Source organism: Octodon degus, unplaced genomic scaffold (genome assembly GCF_000260255.1).
Source record: "Octodon degus isolate 3935 unplaced genomic scaffold, OctDeg1.0 scaffold00051, whole genome shotgun sequence".
NCBI classification, from domain to species: domain Eukaryota; kingdom Metazoa; phylum Chordata; class Mammalia; order Rodentia; family Octodontidae; genus Octodon; species Octodon degus.
The window spans coordinates 13452767-13467301 of NW_004524627.1; the positions used below are offsets into that span (position 1 = coordinate 13452767).

The following is a 14535-nucleotide window of genomic DNA, read 5'->3' on the forward strand; positions in this document are numbered from 1 at the left end:
CCACTTCTGTGTCCTGCAGTCAATTGAAGTTTTGTTTCACACGATGAGAAACACAACTGAAAGTTAAAATGTTTTTAAAAGGCTGAGACAGATTTAGCTAAAGCTGCAGAATTTACCAAGATCAAAAAAAAGAAAAGCAAAATTGGTAAGTGTACATATATTATTCTCCCATTTGTATAAAAGATATACAAATTCACACATGAATTTGTATTTGCATGTGGAAATTCTGGAAAAACAGACACTTAAAAGTGTTGGGGATCGGAGGCTGGGGAGAAACCCGTTTTACTTCAAAATATAAAAGAAAATTTTCATCTTTTTAAAAACCATGAAGCATTTTCAATTAAATGCTTATTCTTAAAAGTGACCCATTTCCTCAAATTTCATGAACCTAGCTTTGTAACATCACCCTTTAAATGTCTTAATTTTAAACTCACTAGAGAGTTGTCCAAAATAACGAATTCATATTTTGCGCCCCAAATTGTGCACTTTTTTTAAATGATCAAGACCAGTATAATGAACTACAATGCACACAATACACTGCCATTTCACTCCAATGCTTGAGGCAGCAAGGGTCAAAATATTTTCAGATACAAGACACGATTTATTTGGGAGTTAAGTTTCAGATGTGACAGCTACTTCTTCTACCAGGCCCCAGCTCCAGGGGCACCAGGTCCGGTCGAGGGGCTTGGTGGGCGTCCTCAGTCCTCCCGGCCGACACCCCCGGACTCGGGCCACTGCCCCGCTAGGCAGGGGTGCCAGGGCGCCGGGGCGCCGGGGAGCAGGGCCGCGGGCAGCCCGAGGCTGGGCGCGCCGAGTCCCGGGGCCACCGCCCCCCGCGCCGCATCACTGGCTCCCCGCCCGAGGTGCGCACGCACCGCCGGCGGGAAGCGCAGGGGCGCGGCCGAGTCCCTGACTCCGCCCACGGCTGCGCCTGGCGCTAAATTTAAAACCGTTAACCCAAACAGCGCGGGTGCCGGAAACGAAACCGAATTTAATCCAAGGGCGCCGCCCAGACCCCGCGCCGCGCCGCCCGGAACCGCCCAGCGCGCGCCATCTTCCCCAGCGGAGCGCGGCCGAGGAGGAGCAGGAGGAGCCGCAGCATGGCCGCAGGCGGCGCGGACGGGGAGAGCGCCCGGCAGCTCGTGCTCCTGCTACCAGGTACCCCGGGCCGCCGCCGCCCAGCAGCGGGGGGACGGACAGCGCGGGTGCGCGCCGGGCCTGGCCGCGCCTCTCCACCGCCGGGCCCGCGCTGTCACGTGGGGCTTCCAACCCGGAAGTGCAGGCGGCGGCTCAGACCCGCGGGGCGTCGCGCGGTCCCGGGGAGTCCGCGAGGTTTGGCCCCTCATTCGCCGGGGGGTCAGGTGCCTGGGATCCTCTTGGGTCGGCACCAAGGATCTTGTGGCCCCCAAGCGGCCTCGGAGGCCGCTCTGAGTTAGCCTGCCTTCTGCCCCTACCAGCCTGGATGCCGGGCAGGGGAAGGCGCTTGGGCGAGGCTGCCCAGGCCGTGCGGGGGAGGCGGCGGCGGGACCCGGCCAGTGCCCTGCTAGCGGTGCTGGGAAGTGGTGCGGCAGAAGTTGGCCCTGCGTGTGCGAGCCAAAACGGTTGGCCGTTTGTTACAGAGGATACATTCGACAGTACAACTTCGGAAACAAGAAACGTGCCCTGTTCATTCTATTTAGTTTTGAGGTTTGGCTCAGAAAATGGAGAATATTATTTGATACATATAGTTTATATATAGTCTGATATGTAGTTTACCCAGTCATCCAGATTTTTGTAGTGCTTATTGAAAATCGTTACCTGGCAGACTCAGGAATTGTTTATTTGCACATATGCTTAGCACCACCTTGCTTTTTGTAAGGCGTTACATCTGCATAAAAATACGGATTTTAAGTGTGCGGCTTACTCAGCTTTTCATATATTATACCAGAGTCAAAAAGTAGAACTTCCCCGCAGTTCTTCACGTTGCCTTTCTATTTCAAGTGATCGCTCTGCTGACCTCCGCCATCAGAAATGAGTTTTGCCTGTTTGGAGACCACTGTACCTCTTGGTGCCTGGCTTCTGTCAGGCAGCATATCTGTCACATTGGTCTGTGTTGTGTGTTGTGGTGGTTTGGTTATTGGTTGGTTGCATTTCCATTGTTTTCAGTTCATTTGTCTTCTACTGAGGATGACATTTGAGTTGTTGGTTAGTAACTTGAGTTGCACTTCTAAGACCATTCATTTGAAGCTTTTGATGGAGTCAGACACTCATTTCTCAAGGGTGCATAGTGGGCCTGATTCTGTTGGTGTGTTTAACTTCAGTAGTCACCACGACATGGTTTTCCAAAGTGGTTGTACCAGTTACTATACAATCCCACCACTGGTGTGTTAGAGTTCTAGTTGCTTCACATCCACAATCAGAATGTTTAGATGGTAAAGCAACTAATGAAAAATTCAAGGTTTTGCAAGAGTTTAACAAAGAGCTAATTATATAACACGGTTTTCATTACAAACAAACCTTTTTTGTCAAATCAGTATAATTAGATTCAAAGTAGGATCATTCTTTCAGCATCAAGTGCAGTGCTGTTTTTCAGATATATAGATTAGCTGATGATTATTTAATTTTTTTATTTTGCTTTCTTTAATCAATATTGACATTTTTTTTTTTTTCTTTTCTTTTCTTTTCTTTTCTTTTCTTTTCTTTTGGCGAAACCAGGGATTGAACTCAGGCCGTTTTGCCAGGGAAGCACTTATTCCACTGAGCCTTCTTCCCGGCCCCAACATCTTCTTAAAAGTGTCTTTGTATATTCATTGTACAAAACACAAAAGCCCTTAAAGGAATTAATATTGAATACATCCCTGAAAATTGTGGGGTTATCATGTGTACTGCATGGTGGGAAGAATTTCCACCCATTTCCTATTCAAAGCTGACACAGTTCTTGACCTTTTGAGCCCTGAGCAGGAAGAACAGCTGTTGGGGAACTGTGGCTCTGTGTAGTTCGCAAGGGTTCTACAACAATGAAAGCTGCAGAGTCCTTCTCTGCTTCCAGCTGGCCTTTAGTGCCATCTGCAGGTTCTGAAGGTACAAACATGGCTTGATGGCTGCTTACTGTGGCTTTTAAACTTAGCACATCAGTCATCTGAAGGGGGCCCCACTCAGAGTTAGTGTGTCCTGGGCTGGACACTGGAAATGTGCATTTCTAACAAGTTCCCAACCTCTGCTGCAGCTGGACTGGAGATCTCTTGTGGGAACCACGGCAGGGAGGAGCAAACTCTTGCGGGTGAGATACAGATTCCCACCTTAGGGTTAGTGCCTTTTTTTTGTGAAGGGCCAGCATTTACATGGCCAGGAGGTACATGAAATCCAGAGAATGAGGCCTGCCTTCACAGTGTATGGTCTTTTAATCGACAGATGAGAAAGTAAGGCCAGTTAGTGTCCACTCAAGAGCAGGAGACTACACTGTCAGCTTGATGAGCCTTTAATATGGAAAACATTGCATTATAATGTTCAAGAGTGTTTGGAGGAGGCAGTCTGTACTCAATTTTAGCAAGCTTCCAGGATCTGGAGAATTCCCTCTATGCCGAATAGTGAACACATTATGCAGCAGGCCAAAGAATTTTTAAAAGATTTAACCATGAGACACCCTAACCCACCCCATGATATCTTTTTCCAACATTTTATTCATATTATTTTCATATTGTACATAACAGCACTATGTTCAATTATGAAAGGAATGTAAAATTAGATTTAGGTCACTATGCCTCTAGTTTGCAGTTTTGTTTGGAGAAGCTGAATATCCCAGGTAAACAGAAGTTGGAGCTTGGGCTGCTTCTGAGACATTCATTTTCATAGGCAGGTGGAGACAGAATGGCTTCCCGTTTCAGCGAGGTAAGCACTCCTTTTGGTTTGAAATGGTTTGAGATGTTTCCCTAAAATGGCCTGGAATCCTAAGCTATTTGCTGAGTTGGTTACTCCAAGAGAGCATTAGCATCTCTACTTTTTGGAATATGCTAGATGTTTCCATTCTTCCTCTTTGCTGCCCTAAAAGTAAATGTTTTACTCATTTAAAAATACTTTTCTCTAATCCAAGTTTTGTATGTTTGTCAGTTCTACCAACTGAAATAGACCAAGTGTGAGGGTCAGCTGGGAACACACAGAATATAGGCTAGAAGACTTATGTGTCTTGCTTTTGGGACTGACCAGTGAATGGGAGCATCTCCTGGGAAGTGTTGGGAAACCTTGATGTCATATAAAGAAAAGAAAGGAAGAACAGAAGTTACTGAAGGACTGTTATATCTGTCCACATTTAGGCTGATTAATACCTCCCTCAACCAGCCTCCTTATTAAAAAAAAAAAGACTTCAGTTTCAACTTTACAGACAAGTTTTGCAATAAAGTTATCCCTCTCCTTTTTTAAATGTAACTGCATTTAAAGGTATTTTATAAAAGGTTATATTTGCTATCTTTTTCCTCACAAATGAGTGATGGCCAGTTTCATAGAGATAGAAAGGTAGATTTTTGATAGATAAGAACCTCAGGCCTACCTATATTAGATATTCAAGTATAGTTGTAGCTTTTCAAATGACATGGTGATCATGGATCATGTTATCAACATTACGTCGCCAAGGGCTAGCGAGATAGTTCAGCGGACTAAGTGCCTGCTTAGGCAAGCATGGGATCAGCGTTTGATCCCTGGCACCACATGTTGCACCAGCCCTGCCCCCAGGTGCACTAAGCTGGCCATTGAATCTGGGCGTGGTGACGCACATCTGTAATCTCGGCACTGGGGAGGCTGAAAATGAGGATCAGTATGAGTTCAGACTACATAATGAGATTCTGCACAATGGGGCCAGGGAGATGGCTCAGTAAAATAAGCACTTCCTTGGCAATCAATCCCCGATTCCACCAGAGAGAGAGAGTGAGAAGGGAGGGAGGGAGAGAGAGAGAGAGAAAGAAAGAGAGAGAGAGAGACTGCACGAAATATAAAGAAAAAAAACTCTAAAAAAATTATGTCTCTAAATGAAAAGCAAAGACAAAAGTAAAAGCATTCTATGGATTTGTGCTTTTGCGCTATCATCTCATTAAAAGACTTAAAAAATCAAATTTAAAAGAAAAAAGTAATTTTTAGAGATGGAAAAAATTTATATTAATATTGTTACTTCTGACCATAGTCTCATAGCTTTTTGTGAGTCTAAGAGAAACATGTTGGGGGCGGAGATCAAAGTGAAAGTACTAAGTGTAAGAGACATAGTTTTAAGACAAAAGCCTGATGTCCCAAGAGAGTAGGGAACACTGGACTGAGCCCGAGGAGGGTTGCTGTCTGTTTGCAAATTCCCGGAAAGCTGGGACCCAAAGCAGCAGATAACAGCTTCTCCTGCAGGCGCTCTGTCCTTTGATCCCTTGCTTGGGATGTTATACACCAGCATTTGTGTGAACCTAGTGTTAGGCAAATGGTGGAAGTCAATAGAGATAGTAGTTTGTATTCACATAGGTAATTATGCACTTTCCTTAGTCTGCCTTTACCCCTCAATAAATGTGAGATGCTTCTGAGGCTCTGGGCTCACTTGGAGAGAGACTAATCTCCTCTGAAGCTACATTCATCAGGTCTCGTCGTTTCTTTCTGCACCGACCCGACCCATAACATACAACAACTAAGTGTGCCAAAGGAGGAACTACCATAGACCTCGTTGACTTTTTAGTGACCTAAAAATGAAAAACAACTTTTTTGCGCTTTTACAGAAGGGTGGTGTGGTTAATCTCAGAAGAAAAGTTGAAGCAGGTTTTTCACCCTTTGTCAAAGCTGTTGGGAATATTTATGATGTTTTTGTTTGTAATACATCGTGTGGGCTGAAAGCCCCCTTATTTCCAGTAGAGCGTATTCACAAGGAGGGAAGTTGGCCTTCGCTTGGTACCTGGTGGCCAACCAAGCCAACCCACAGACCTGAGGTAGCCTCTGAGTTCTTCAGCTGAGCTTCTTCAAAGATGCCACTGAGTCCAGGCTCCTGGAGGCTCCACGCAGGCTCCTGCAGGTAGCAGGAATGCAGGCAGCTTCACCCTTGTTCAGCATGCATTCTGAATCTTTCTTTGTCTTTAGTAAATGTTTGATGGGACCTGGTCAACCTTTCAGAGGTGGCTGCTGGAGCCACTCCCCTGGTTCTTGGAGTACATTCTGAGAGGATGGACCCAGTCGATGTCCATTGGGATAAGCAGGCTGTTTCCTAAGCCTGGTCTTGAGACTCCTGGAGTAAGAAAGAACTTGTGACTCCAGGGCATGGAAAAGAAAAGAAAAGAAAACCAAAAAATCCTCATGAAAGGAAAGTAAGCTGTATTGATAATTTTTAATTTGGATAGTGGAATAGGAACTACATGGATTCTGAAATATCCTTTAACTGTGGTGTTACAAAATAAACAACTCAGTCAGCACTCTCTGAAGCCAGGCTGTAATATGCCACCTAAAGGCTGGAGTCCTGCTGTTTATTAGCTGTGCATCCTTGGGCAGAGTGCTTCCTTATCCAGAGCCTCTACTCCTCATCTCTGTGGGGAGATCAGTTTGATCTGCGGTCATTGTTCATAGTTACACCTAAGCTCTCCCTGGCTCAGGCTCTTAGCTAGGCCTGGGCATTCCTTAAATACTTCCTGAAAGATCAGCTTACCTTCATTTTCTTACTTTTTGTCTTTGCTCATTCAGTCCATTTTCCTCCCTTTCCACCTCCATTTAGATTCACGCTTTCTGCAAGGTGCCACTCATCTTTATTTTCCATAAAGCCAAGCCATTTGCTCAGGACCAGTTTCTGTTTCTTTGTATGCCTGTGACTTGGTGTCAGCCTGGATGGAACTGCCTGCCTTTGTCTTTTTCTACCTGGCAAATTTGCCATCATGTGTGAGGCTTTGGTTTCCATTCCTACTGCAGATAGTGAGAGGGGAGAGAGGAGAGGAAAAGAAAGGAAAAAAACTTTAAAGAATAGTTCCTACTTGTCCTTGAAGCCCAGCCCAAGGTCCTTTCCACCAGTATGCTTTTCCCCTGCATCTCCCTTCCTGATGATGTCAGGTTAGTGTACTTCTTGGACCACCTGCTTATGTGATCATGATTATTCATTTCATTACCATTTTATGCAAATGTGTATTCACGTAATGTTTTCCCACAGCAGGGGTAAATCCAGGCATGTTTTCCCTGAGTATCCATTAATTTCTCAGTGGTGGGCTTGTTACCCTTTAGCTTCAGAGCACAGTCTTTCTGAGGTTCTGAAAAGTGGGTTCTAGACTTTTGTTTGGAGCTTCCCGGAAAAGTTATCTTTTCTAGGGATGCTGTTTGCTAAACTGGAATGGGGATCTGTGATGCCTAGTTCATTATCTGTCCCTGAAAATAAGTAGACTGGAAGTGGGCCACCGTCCCTCCCTCCAGAGCTGATTTTCATTCCTCACTGCAGTGATCAACCCACTTTATTTCAGTTTGTTTGTTTTTGTACCCGGGTTCAAACTCAAGACCCTGCACTTACTAGGCAGGGCTTGTGCTGTTGAGCTACATCCCTGTGCACTTCATTGTATTTAAGCTTCTGTTTGTTGTTGTCTTATCTCAGTTTTTGACCCAATGTCTTTTCATTTACATATTTCCCTCCCATTGTCATAAGAATGACTTCTAAAAAATTTGAATGGTAGTACATGCCCAGTAAAGGAACTGTAGTAATGCCAAGAAGAATAAAGAGGTGCCAGGGAGATGGCTTAGTGGAATAAGCGCTTCCCTGGCAAGCGCAAGGGCCTGAGTTCAATCCCCTGTTCCCCCAAAAAAAAAAAAAAAAAGAAGAATAAAGAACAAAATAATTTTCCTGCCATCTTTCTACCAGAATAGTGGGTTCAGAGATACTCTTTTCTAGTCCTTTGTGTTGTGCATATCACAAAATGAATTTCATTGTTCTTAAATTTTTCTTATTTTTCTATTTCTGCCTTATTTTATTCTTTTATTATATATTTAGAATAGCACTAAAACACTTAAGGGTTTGGGTTTTCAGAAAAGTAGATGGTAGTTTATTTCTCCATAGAATCAGAAAAAGACAACGTATTAATTATTGAAACCGTGCTAGTAATTGGTTTTGAGACTGTCTCGTTGTTTCCTAATAAAATTATTTTTAAAAAAATAGAAAAAGATACAAATTGATTTTACAGAGAGCTAAAAGACTGGGTTTCTTCTCTTAATTTGGTAAGTGCACAGTGACATGAACAAAGCTGACAAAGAATCCATTGAGCATTGAAGAGGCATGTTTTTATAACATATTGTGGCCCATGCTGCTCTCAAACTTCCTGGGAGTGAGACCGTGAAGGGCGGCTAGAAGGTGATGAAATGAAGACAAGATACAGAAAGCTGAGAGGTGGTGGAGCTCTCTCTCCTGATGGGAGGAAAAGAAACTGCTCAACCACCATAGTGCAGCTCACCTTTATACAGTAACAGGTTGATAGCATTCCTAGGCAGTAGGCGCGACAGGTTTGGAATAGATTATGAGTGATGAAGATTCAAATGGTAGCAAGGGAGGTGAAACAATCAGAGCTGCAAGGGACAGGACAAGGAGATAGATAGGATATTTGAGAGCCTCCAGAACAGGTTGGACTTTGGAGGACAGCCTCCTGCCCTCCTCCTGTGGTACAGCAGCAATAAACAGTGTGTCAGTTTGAATGTCCCCTAAATCCACCTTAGTATGCAAAGTTTTTTGTTTTTACTGTGAGGTCAGTGCATCTGGGCTTTGTGTTCTAAAGCCTGTCTTGAACTTCTAGTTCTAAATGTTTCATATGCTTCTAGGAAGGGCTGGCTGTGTGTTGGAGCAGGGTAGCATGTGGAAAGCAGAGCACATCAAGACAGCTGAAACTTGCAGCAGACCCAGGGTTTCACCAGTCTGACTATTAACATCCTCCCCTCAGACCAGGTTACTTCTGAGTGGAAAACAGGCTGCACTCGAGCCTCAGATCTCCTGGTGTCTGTAGAAAGACACTGCCAGTTCTCTTAGGTCTTCTATGACACTTCCCAGGACACCTTCTGATCGGCCCTAGTACGGCCATGCATAACCTCACCCTCCCCACCTGTAGACCTGGCCAGGGAGCAAAATCCACTGTAGACACTATAGGCACGGGGTGGGAGAAGAGAAGGACAAAGGAGGGCTTGAGAGTAGGGAGTGCTTTTCTAGAAGAAGAAAAGACAGCACGGCAGCCATCATTTGTCATTGGGATTCTCCGCTCTGGGCAGAAGTTTTGGCCCCCCGTGACCCATTCTGCCCAAGTCCTCTGGCTGGTGCATAAACAGCAGAAATTTATTGGTATGGAGAGCCGAATTTTGGCTGCTAATTACTGTCCCACAGTGCCTGTGGGAAGTTGGTTTCTAGGAGCCCTGTGGATATCAGAAGCCAAGAGTGTTCATTTGCATATTACACAGGTGATCCTCCCCTGTACTTTAAGTCATCTCTAGATTACTTATAATACTAATTCAGTATAAAGGCTATGTAGTTAAAACATTTAGCAAATGATGGGAAAAATATGTTCAGTGGAGACAGTTTTTCTTGTATACTTTTTTTCAAGTTTGCTTGAATCCATGGATACAGAATATGCAGATACAGAGCTGATTTTATTCATTTCTATTTCCCCAAGGTTTATGTAATTTATAGGAAAGCTATCTTCCATTTATAGATCTTCTCTTTTTTAACATTACAGTCCACTTTCATGTAAGTTATTATAGTTGACTGTCCTGATGACCTTGGGCAGTGATTAAAGAAAGCTTCATCACTGTTTCACACATTTGGAAACTAGTGGTCAGACATTAAATCATCTGTCGGGTAGGCAATAGGAGTTAAGGGTCACAGACTGTCAGCTCTCTTGAGTCCTCCAGGGCCCCTGCTGTATACTCAACACCATCCTGTTGCCTGAATGGCGGCATTGCAGGAGAATAGGAGAGACCAAGGAGCCAGGAAAGGGTGGGAGGGCCCCTCTGCCCTCAGTTTTATGACTGATGACCAGGTACCCCAACTCTTGTGGATCCAGCCCCTGGATAGCTCAATAGAGCTGCACTTTCTACCTCTTCAGAATTATCTTGGGTCCCAGATATTTCACGCTCCGTTTTTGTATGTTGCTGGTCTGGATGGCTCTGAGCTGGCTGTGAACCTGAAATTTTTCACCAACTTTTTCAGGGTCTAGGCCATTCCTAGAGACATGGCTGTTGTAAGGACAGCCCTCCAAGATTGGAAACATTATATTCCATGGTCATGGAGAAGACCAATTTATAAATTTATTTCTTGGAAGTTTCAAAACAAAAACTACACTTAGAAGAACCTATCACTTGGAATCCATTTTCCTAATATATGCCTCTTTCTTCCTTCATTTGCCTCCTACAGTGTTTGAAGAAACCAAGAGCTTCAAAATGAGGAATGTGTCACATACCTCTTTTCTGGTCATGCTATCATCTTGGGAGAGAAAGCATATAATTATTACTGAATTTAGCATTCCAGGAAACTTAAAAATCATGCTTATTTGTCTTGCATGCATTCATTGTATTTGTGTCCTAGTGAAGTATTTCCAAGGAGGTCTTTTTAAAAGAGGCATGAGGGAACCAGGAGGATTGAATAAAGTCCAGTGAGGGAAGTCTATGAAGAAAATAAACTGACGTATACTTAGGGCACAGTATTGTAAGAGCATGGTAGTGATAATCTTATACAGTCTTCTCCTTATTGGATCTTTCTAAGAATGTGAATGGGTGTATTTCTTTTTCTCCATGTAATGTGGTGTGTGTTTCTCCAGAGCTTATCTTTCTATTCTAAAAATTAGATGGGGTCTTGAACAAATGCTATTGCTTCCAGCTTGTAAAAGCACCTGGCAAAAGGGAGACCCTCTCTTTCCTGTCTCATATCTTTGAATTTAAACAGTGGGAAGAAACTTGTCTTAAGAAAGAGATAAGAAAGAGCTGCAAAGTTTAAAACAAGGATTGATAAATAACTTTTATCAGTTGTACAACAAATACACACACACACACACACACATATATATAGTCTATAGATGAAAAATAATGTACCATGTGTCTAATTCTTCCAAATTATAAAATAGTAAGTCCGCAAATATTGGTATATGCTGTGTGCCCTGAGATTTAAGCATTAAATGCCCCAAATAACTGGGGGGGGGGTGTATACAGCTATTTAATGCAATATTATAATCCCTAATGGAAAGATCAATTTTCTTTTCTTACTGTTGGTCAATTTTATTTGCTTTTAGATGTTTCATATGTTCCACAGCATATTTCTTTCATCTTTTATGTGTTTTTGATCTTTTTTTTTTCTTTTTGGTTTTCCTGATTTCCACTGCGCTCTCTTCCTTCTGCTGCTTCCAGGCACTATGGTATACTGGCTGGGTTGGAGTAGAGGTAGCTGCTTAGATGTAGAATGTCTTTTGGGGGACAACTAAAAAGGATAGGGCAAGAGGAGGACACACAGTTTCAGATGGGACAAGAGAAGGACATATTGCATCATAGGAGAAAGTCATAGAGAGGTAATTACACTTTGGAGCTGTGGGGTTTTTCTGAGTTGGGAACTTAAGAGTGAGAAAGGCACTATCATAGTATAAAATGTCTCTGTGATAATATTGGACTGAATTTAAATCCTAGTTCTAGATGTCACCAAAAGCCTTACCTTTTGTCTCATTTACTTTCTCTCCTTGCTGGGATGAAATATCTCACACCCAAAATTAAGGAAGGTTATTTAGCTTACAGTTTGTGGAGGTTTCAGTCCATATTCAGCTGTGTCCAAGGCAGAGTGGCACATGGCAGAAAGTAGCAGTTCATGGCAGCAGAAAACAGCAAGAGCGAAAACAGAAGCAGTTGTAGAACAGCAGTGATAGTAAGCAAACCTCTCTCCCTTCCTTAGATTGCATTCAGGCTGTCTGCCCCAGGGCAGGTGTAGCACTCACACCCATAATCCCAGCTTTGGGTCATGAATTAATCACAGCCTCTACAAGTCTACCCATGACTGCATGTGGCTTTGGGGAGACATCTAGACCAAAACCATAACACCTTTGGAACAGTTACTCTAAAAAGCTGGAATTTAAGAAAATACCTACCCAATTGAAATAGGATTATACTGTATAACTTATGTAAAAGATTTAATGCCAGTGGGTAGTAAGTGACCAATACATATTGACTTCTTTTTTACTTTACGTGAATTGGACACAATTATCCTTGTGTCACTGCTGTGTGTTCTTTAAAGTTCAAGTGGCAGGATGTAGCAGTTTCATTTTCTGTCATGGTATCTAGGTTGGGTGGTAAACAGGTGCAAGATTTGCTGGCAAGATGCAATTAGCTCTTCACAGAGTCCAGGACAACGTGTGTGGACATGAGGGGCAGGCTTGAAATAAATGTCAAGTTTGATGTATTACTGAATCTGAAATGGCTAGCAAAACTGATAACCTGATTCTGATTTGCCTGAGTTTTTGTTTTTGAAAAATAATGCTCCTTTATCCCGTATGACTTGCGTCATCTTTTATGTAAGAGGAAGGTCAAAGAGTAAGTGTAAAGCTTACTCTTTGAAAAATAGAGCATGAAATCTTGTTTTTCTGTACAGTGTTGGAAGAAGATATTGTACATGAATACATTTTCTGTATAAGTGAAGTTTGACTTTATTTACTTATATATTTTTTAGGGTATGTGGTTGTTACAGGGTCCCACTACACAGCTTGAACTCATAGCGATCTTCCTGTTTTCAGCCTCCCCAGTGCTAGGATTACAATTGTGCATGATTAAGCCAAAACTCTGGCTGGCTTGGCCTGCCCTGGGAATGGGACTGGTGTGGCATATGGTGCCAGGATCAAACCGTGGTACCTGCACTTGCCTAAGCTTGCCTAAGCAGACGTGCTTTAGTCTGCTGAGCTATCTCACTGGCCCCTGAGGTTTGACTTTAAATATGAAAATTTAGTTTTACCATTTCTTTTGGACCTTTTAAAAAACACAAAGAATACTGACTATATTTCATTTGCAAGAAGAACTCCCAGATATTTTTTCCTACATATATATTTTTTTTTCACAAAGAGCATTGCATCCAGGCTTTTAAAATAAGATATGCTAGTTCTAATTTAATCGTTTCTTAAAAGGCTAATTATTTGTCCTGAGTAACTCTGCTCGGAATTTATGACATATATATGTGTGTGTGTGTGTGTGTGTATATATGTATATGTATATGTATATGTATATGTATAGTGACATATATATACACATACACATATATGTGTATATATATATGTGTGTGTGTGTGTGTGTATATGTTTTTGTTTTGCTTTGTTACTGGATCTTGCTATGTAGTTCAGGCTGGGCTTGAACTCATGGCAATTCTCCTGTCTCAGCCTCTTCAATATTGAGCATGACTTTATATTTTGGTCTTTTATTTTCTATATATTCTTTTTTTTTTTTTTTTTGGAACCGGGGATTGAACTCAGATCCTTGCGTTTGCCAGTCAAGCGCTTATCCTACTGAGCCATCTCCCCAGCCCCATTTCTATATATTCTTGATGATACCTCCTTATAACTGAAAGAAGAGAAACTGATTCTTTTTTTCTTTTTTTTGGCAGAACTGGGGATTGAACTCCGGCCCTTGCGCTTGCCAGGGAAGCACTTATTCCACTGAGCCATCTCCCTGGCCCCAAGAATCTGATTCTTAATTGAGTACTTACTGCATGTTCAAAGGACTTTCACATTTCATTTCAAAACACAGCCTGTGAACTAGTTATTAGTATGCCCACTTCATAGTTGAAACAATTGAGGCACAAAGAAGTTGAGCATCTTGTTTAGGGTCATACTGCTCAGTAAGGAAAGGAGTTAGGGTTGAACAATGGAGCTGCTTGGCTCCATTGTTCATTCAATGCTGACATCATTGAAGAAATGGGCATCAGTTAGACACAGTCACTCTGTTGTTTCTCAGGTTCTTTTCCAGTACTGTACACTCTAGAACCTGGGTGTTTTGTCTTATCTTTCCTCATTCACTTAGCTGTTCTTCACTTGTGCTGGATGGAGAGTAGAAATTTTTTTTTTTTTTTTTTTTTTTTTTTTTTAAAGAGCTTCTAAACTTTATGGGTGAAGATCTGATCCATGTGTTGACCTGGATTTTCTAAATTACAGGGACAATTTTTAATGTTTTCTTTTTTAAATGTATTTTGTACAGGGTCTCACTACACAGCTCAGACTTGTGCCTCCCCAGCACTGGGTTACAGGCGTGTGCCGCCACACCTGGACTGGCTGGCTGGCCCTGGTGGGGGGGAGGGCGGAGAACAGCATGGCATGTGGTACCTGGGGATCCAAGCCCTGTCCCTACAACTTCGTCTACTGAGTTGTCTCAGCCCAACAATTTGTAATGTTAAAACAGCTTTTAACAGTCACAAGTAATTTTGTGTGTCTAATACCAGGTACAGATTGAGGAGTTTGTTTTGAATTGAATACAGGTCTTTATTTTTTTACTTTTTAAGAGAATACAAAATGGTTAAAGAAAAAAGAAAAAAAATTAGAAATGAAATAGAATCAGAATGAGTTTATCAGAGATTTTATAGTAATATAT

The 14535-nt window shown here is 42.5% G+C and overlaps 1 protein-coding gene across 9 annotated transcripts in view; it reads left to right on the plus strand.

Annotated features, from left to right (window-relative positions):
- Positions 1 to 908: 908 nt before the first annotated feature.
- The window catches only part of Rnaseh2b (ribonuclease H2 subunit B), an 83865-nt gene continuing 70238 nt past the window's right edge, over positions 909 to 14535 (plus strand). For 5 of the 9 annotated variants that reach the window (XM_023717304.1, XM_023717300.1, XM_023717301.1 and 2 more), the window contains exons 1-3: positions 3206 to 3259; positions 3747 to 3867; positions 5718 to 5757. In XM_023717304.1, the coding sequence (XP_023573072.1) occupies positions 3847 to 3867; positions 5718 to 5757 (61 nt within the window). In that variant the 5' untranslated portion in view covers positions 3206 to 3259; positions 3747 to 3846. Of the gene's footprint in view, positions 1159 to 3205; positions 3260 to 3746; positions 3868 to 4699; positions 4705 to 5717; positions 5758 to 14535 lie in introns of those variants that run through there. The other 4 variants (XM_023717297.1, XM_023717302.1, XM_023717298.1 and 1 more) reach the window with 4 other exon arrangements.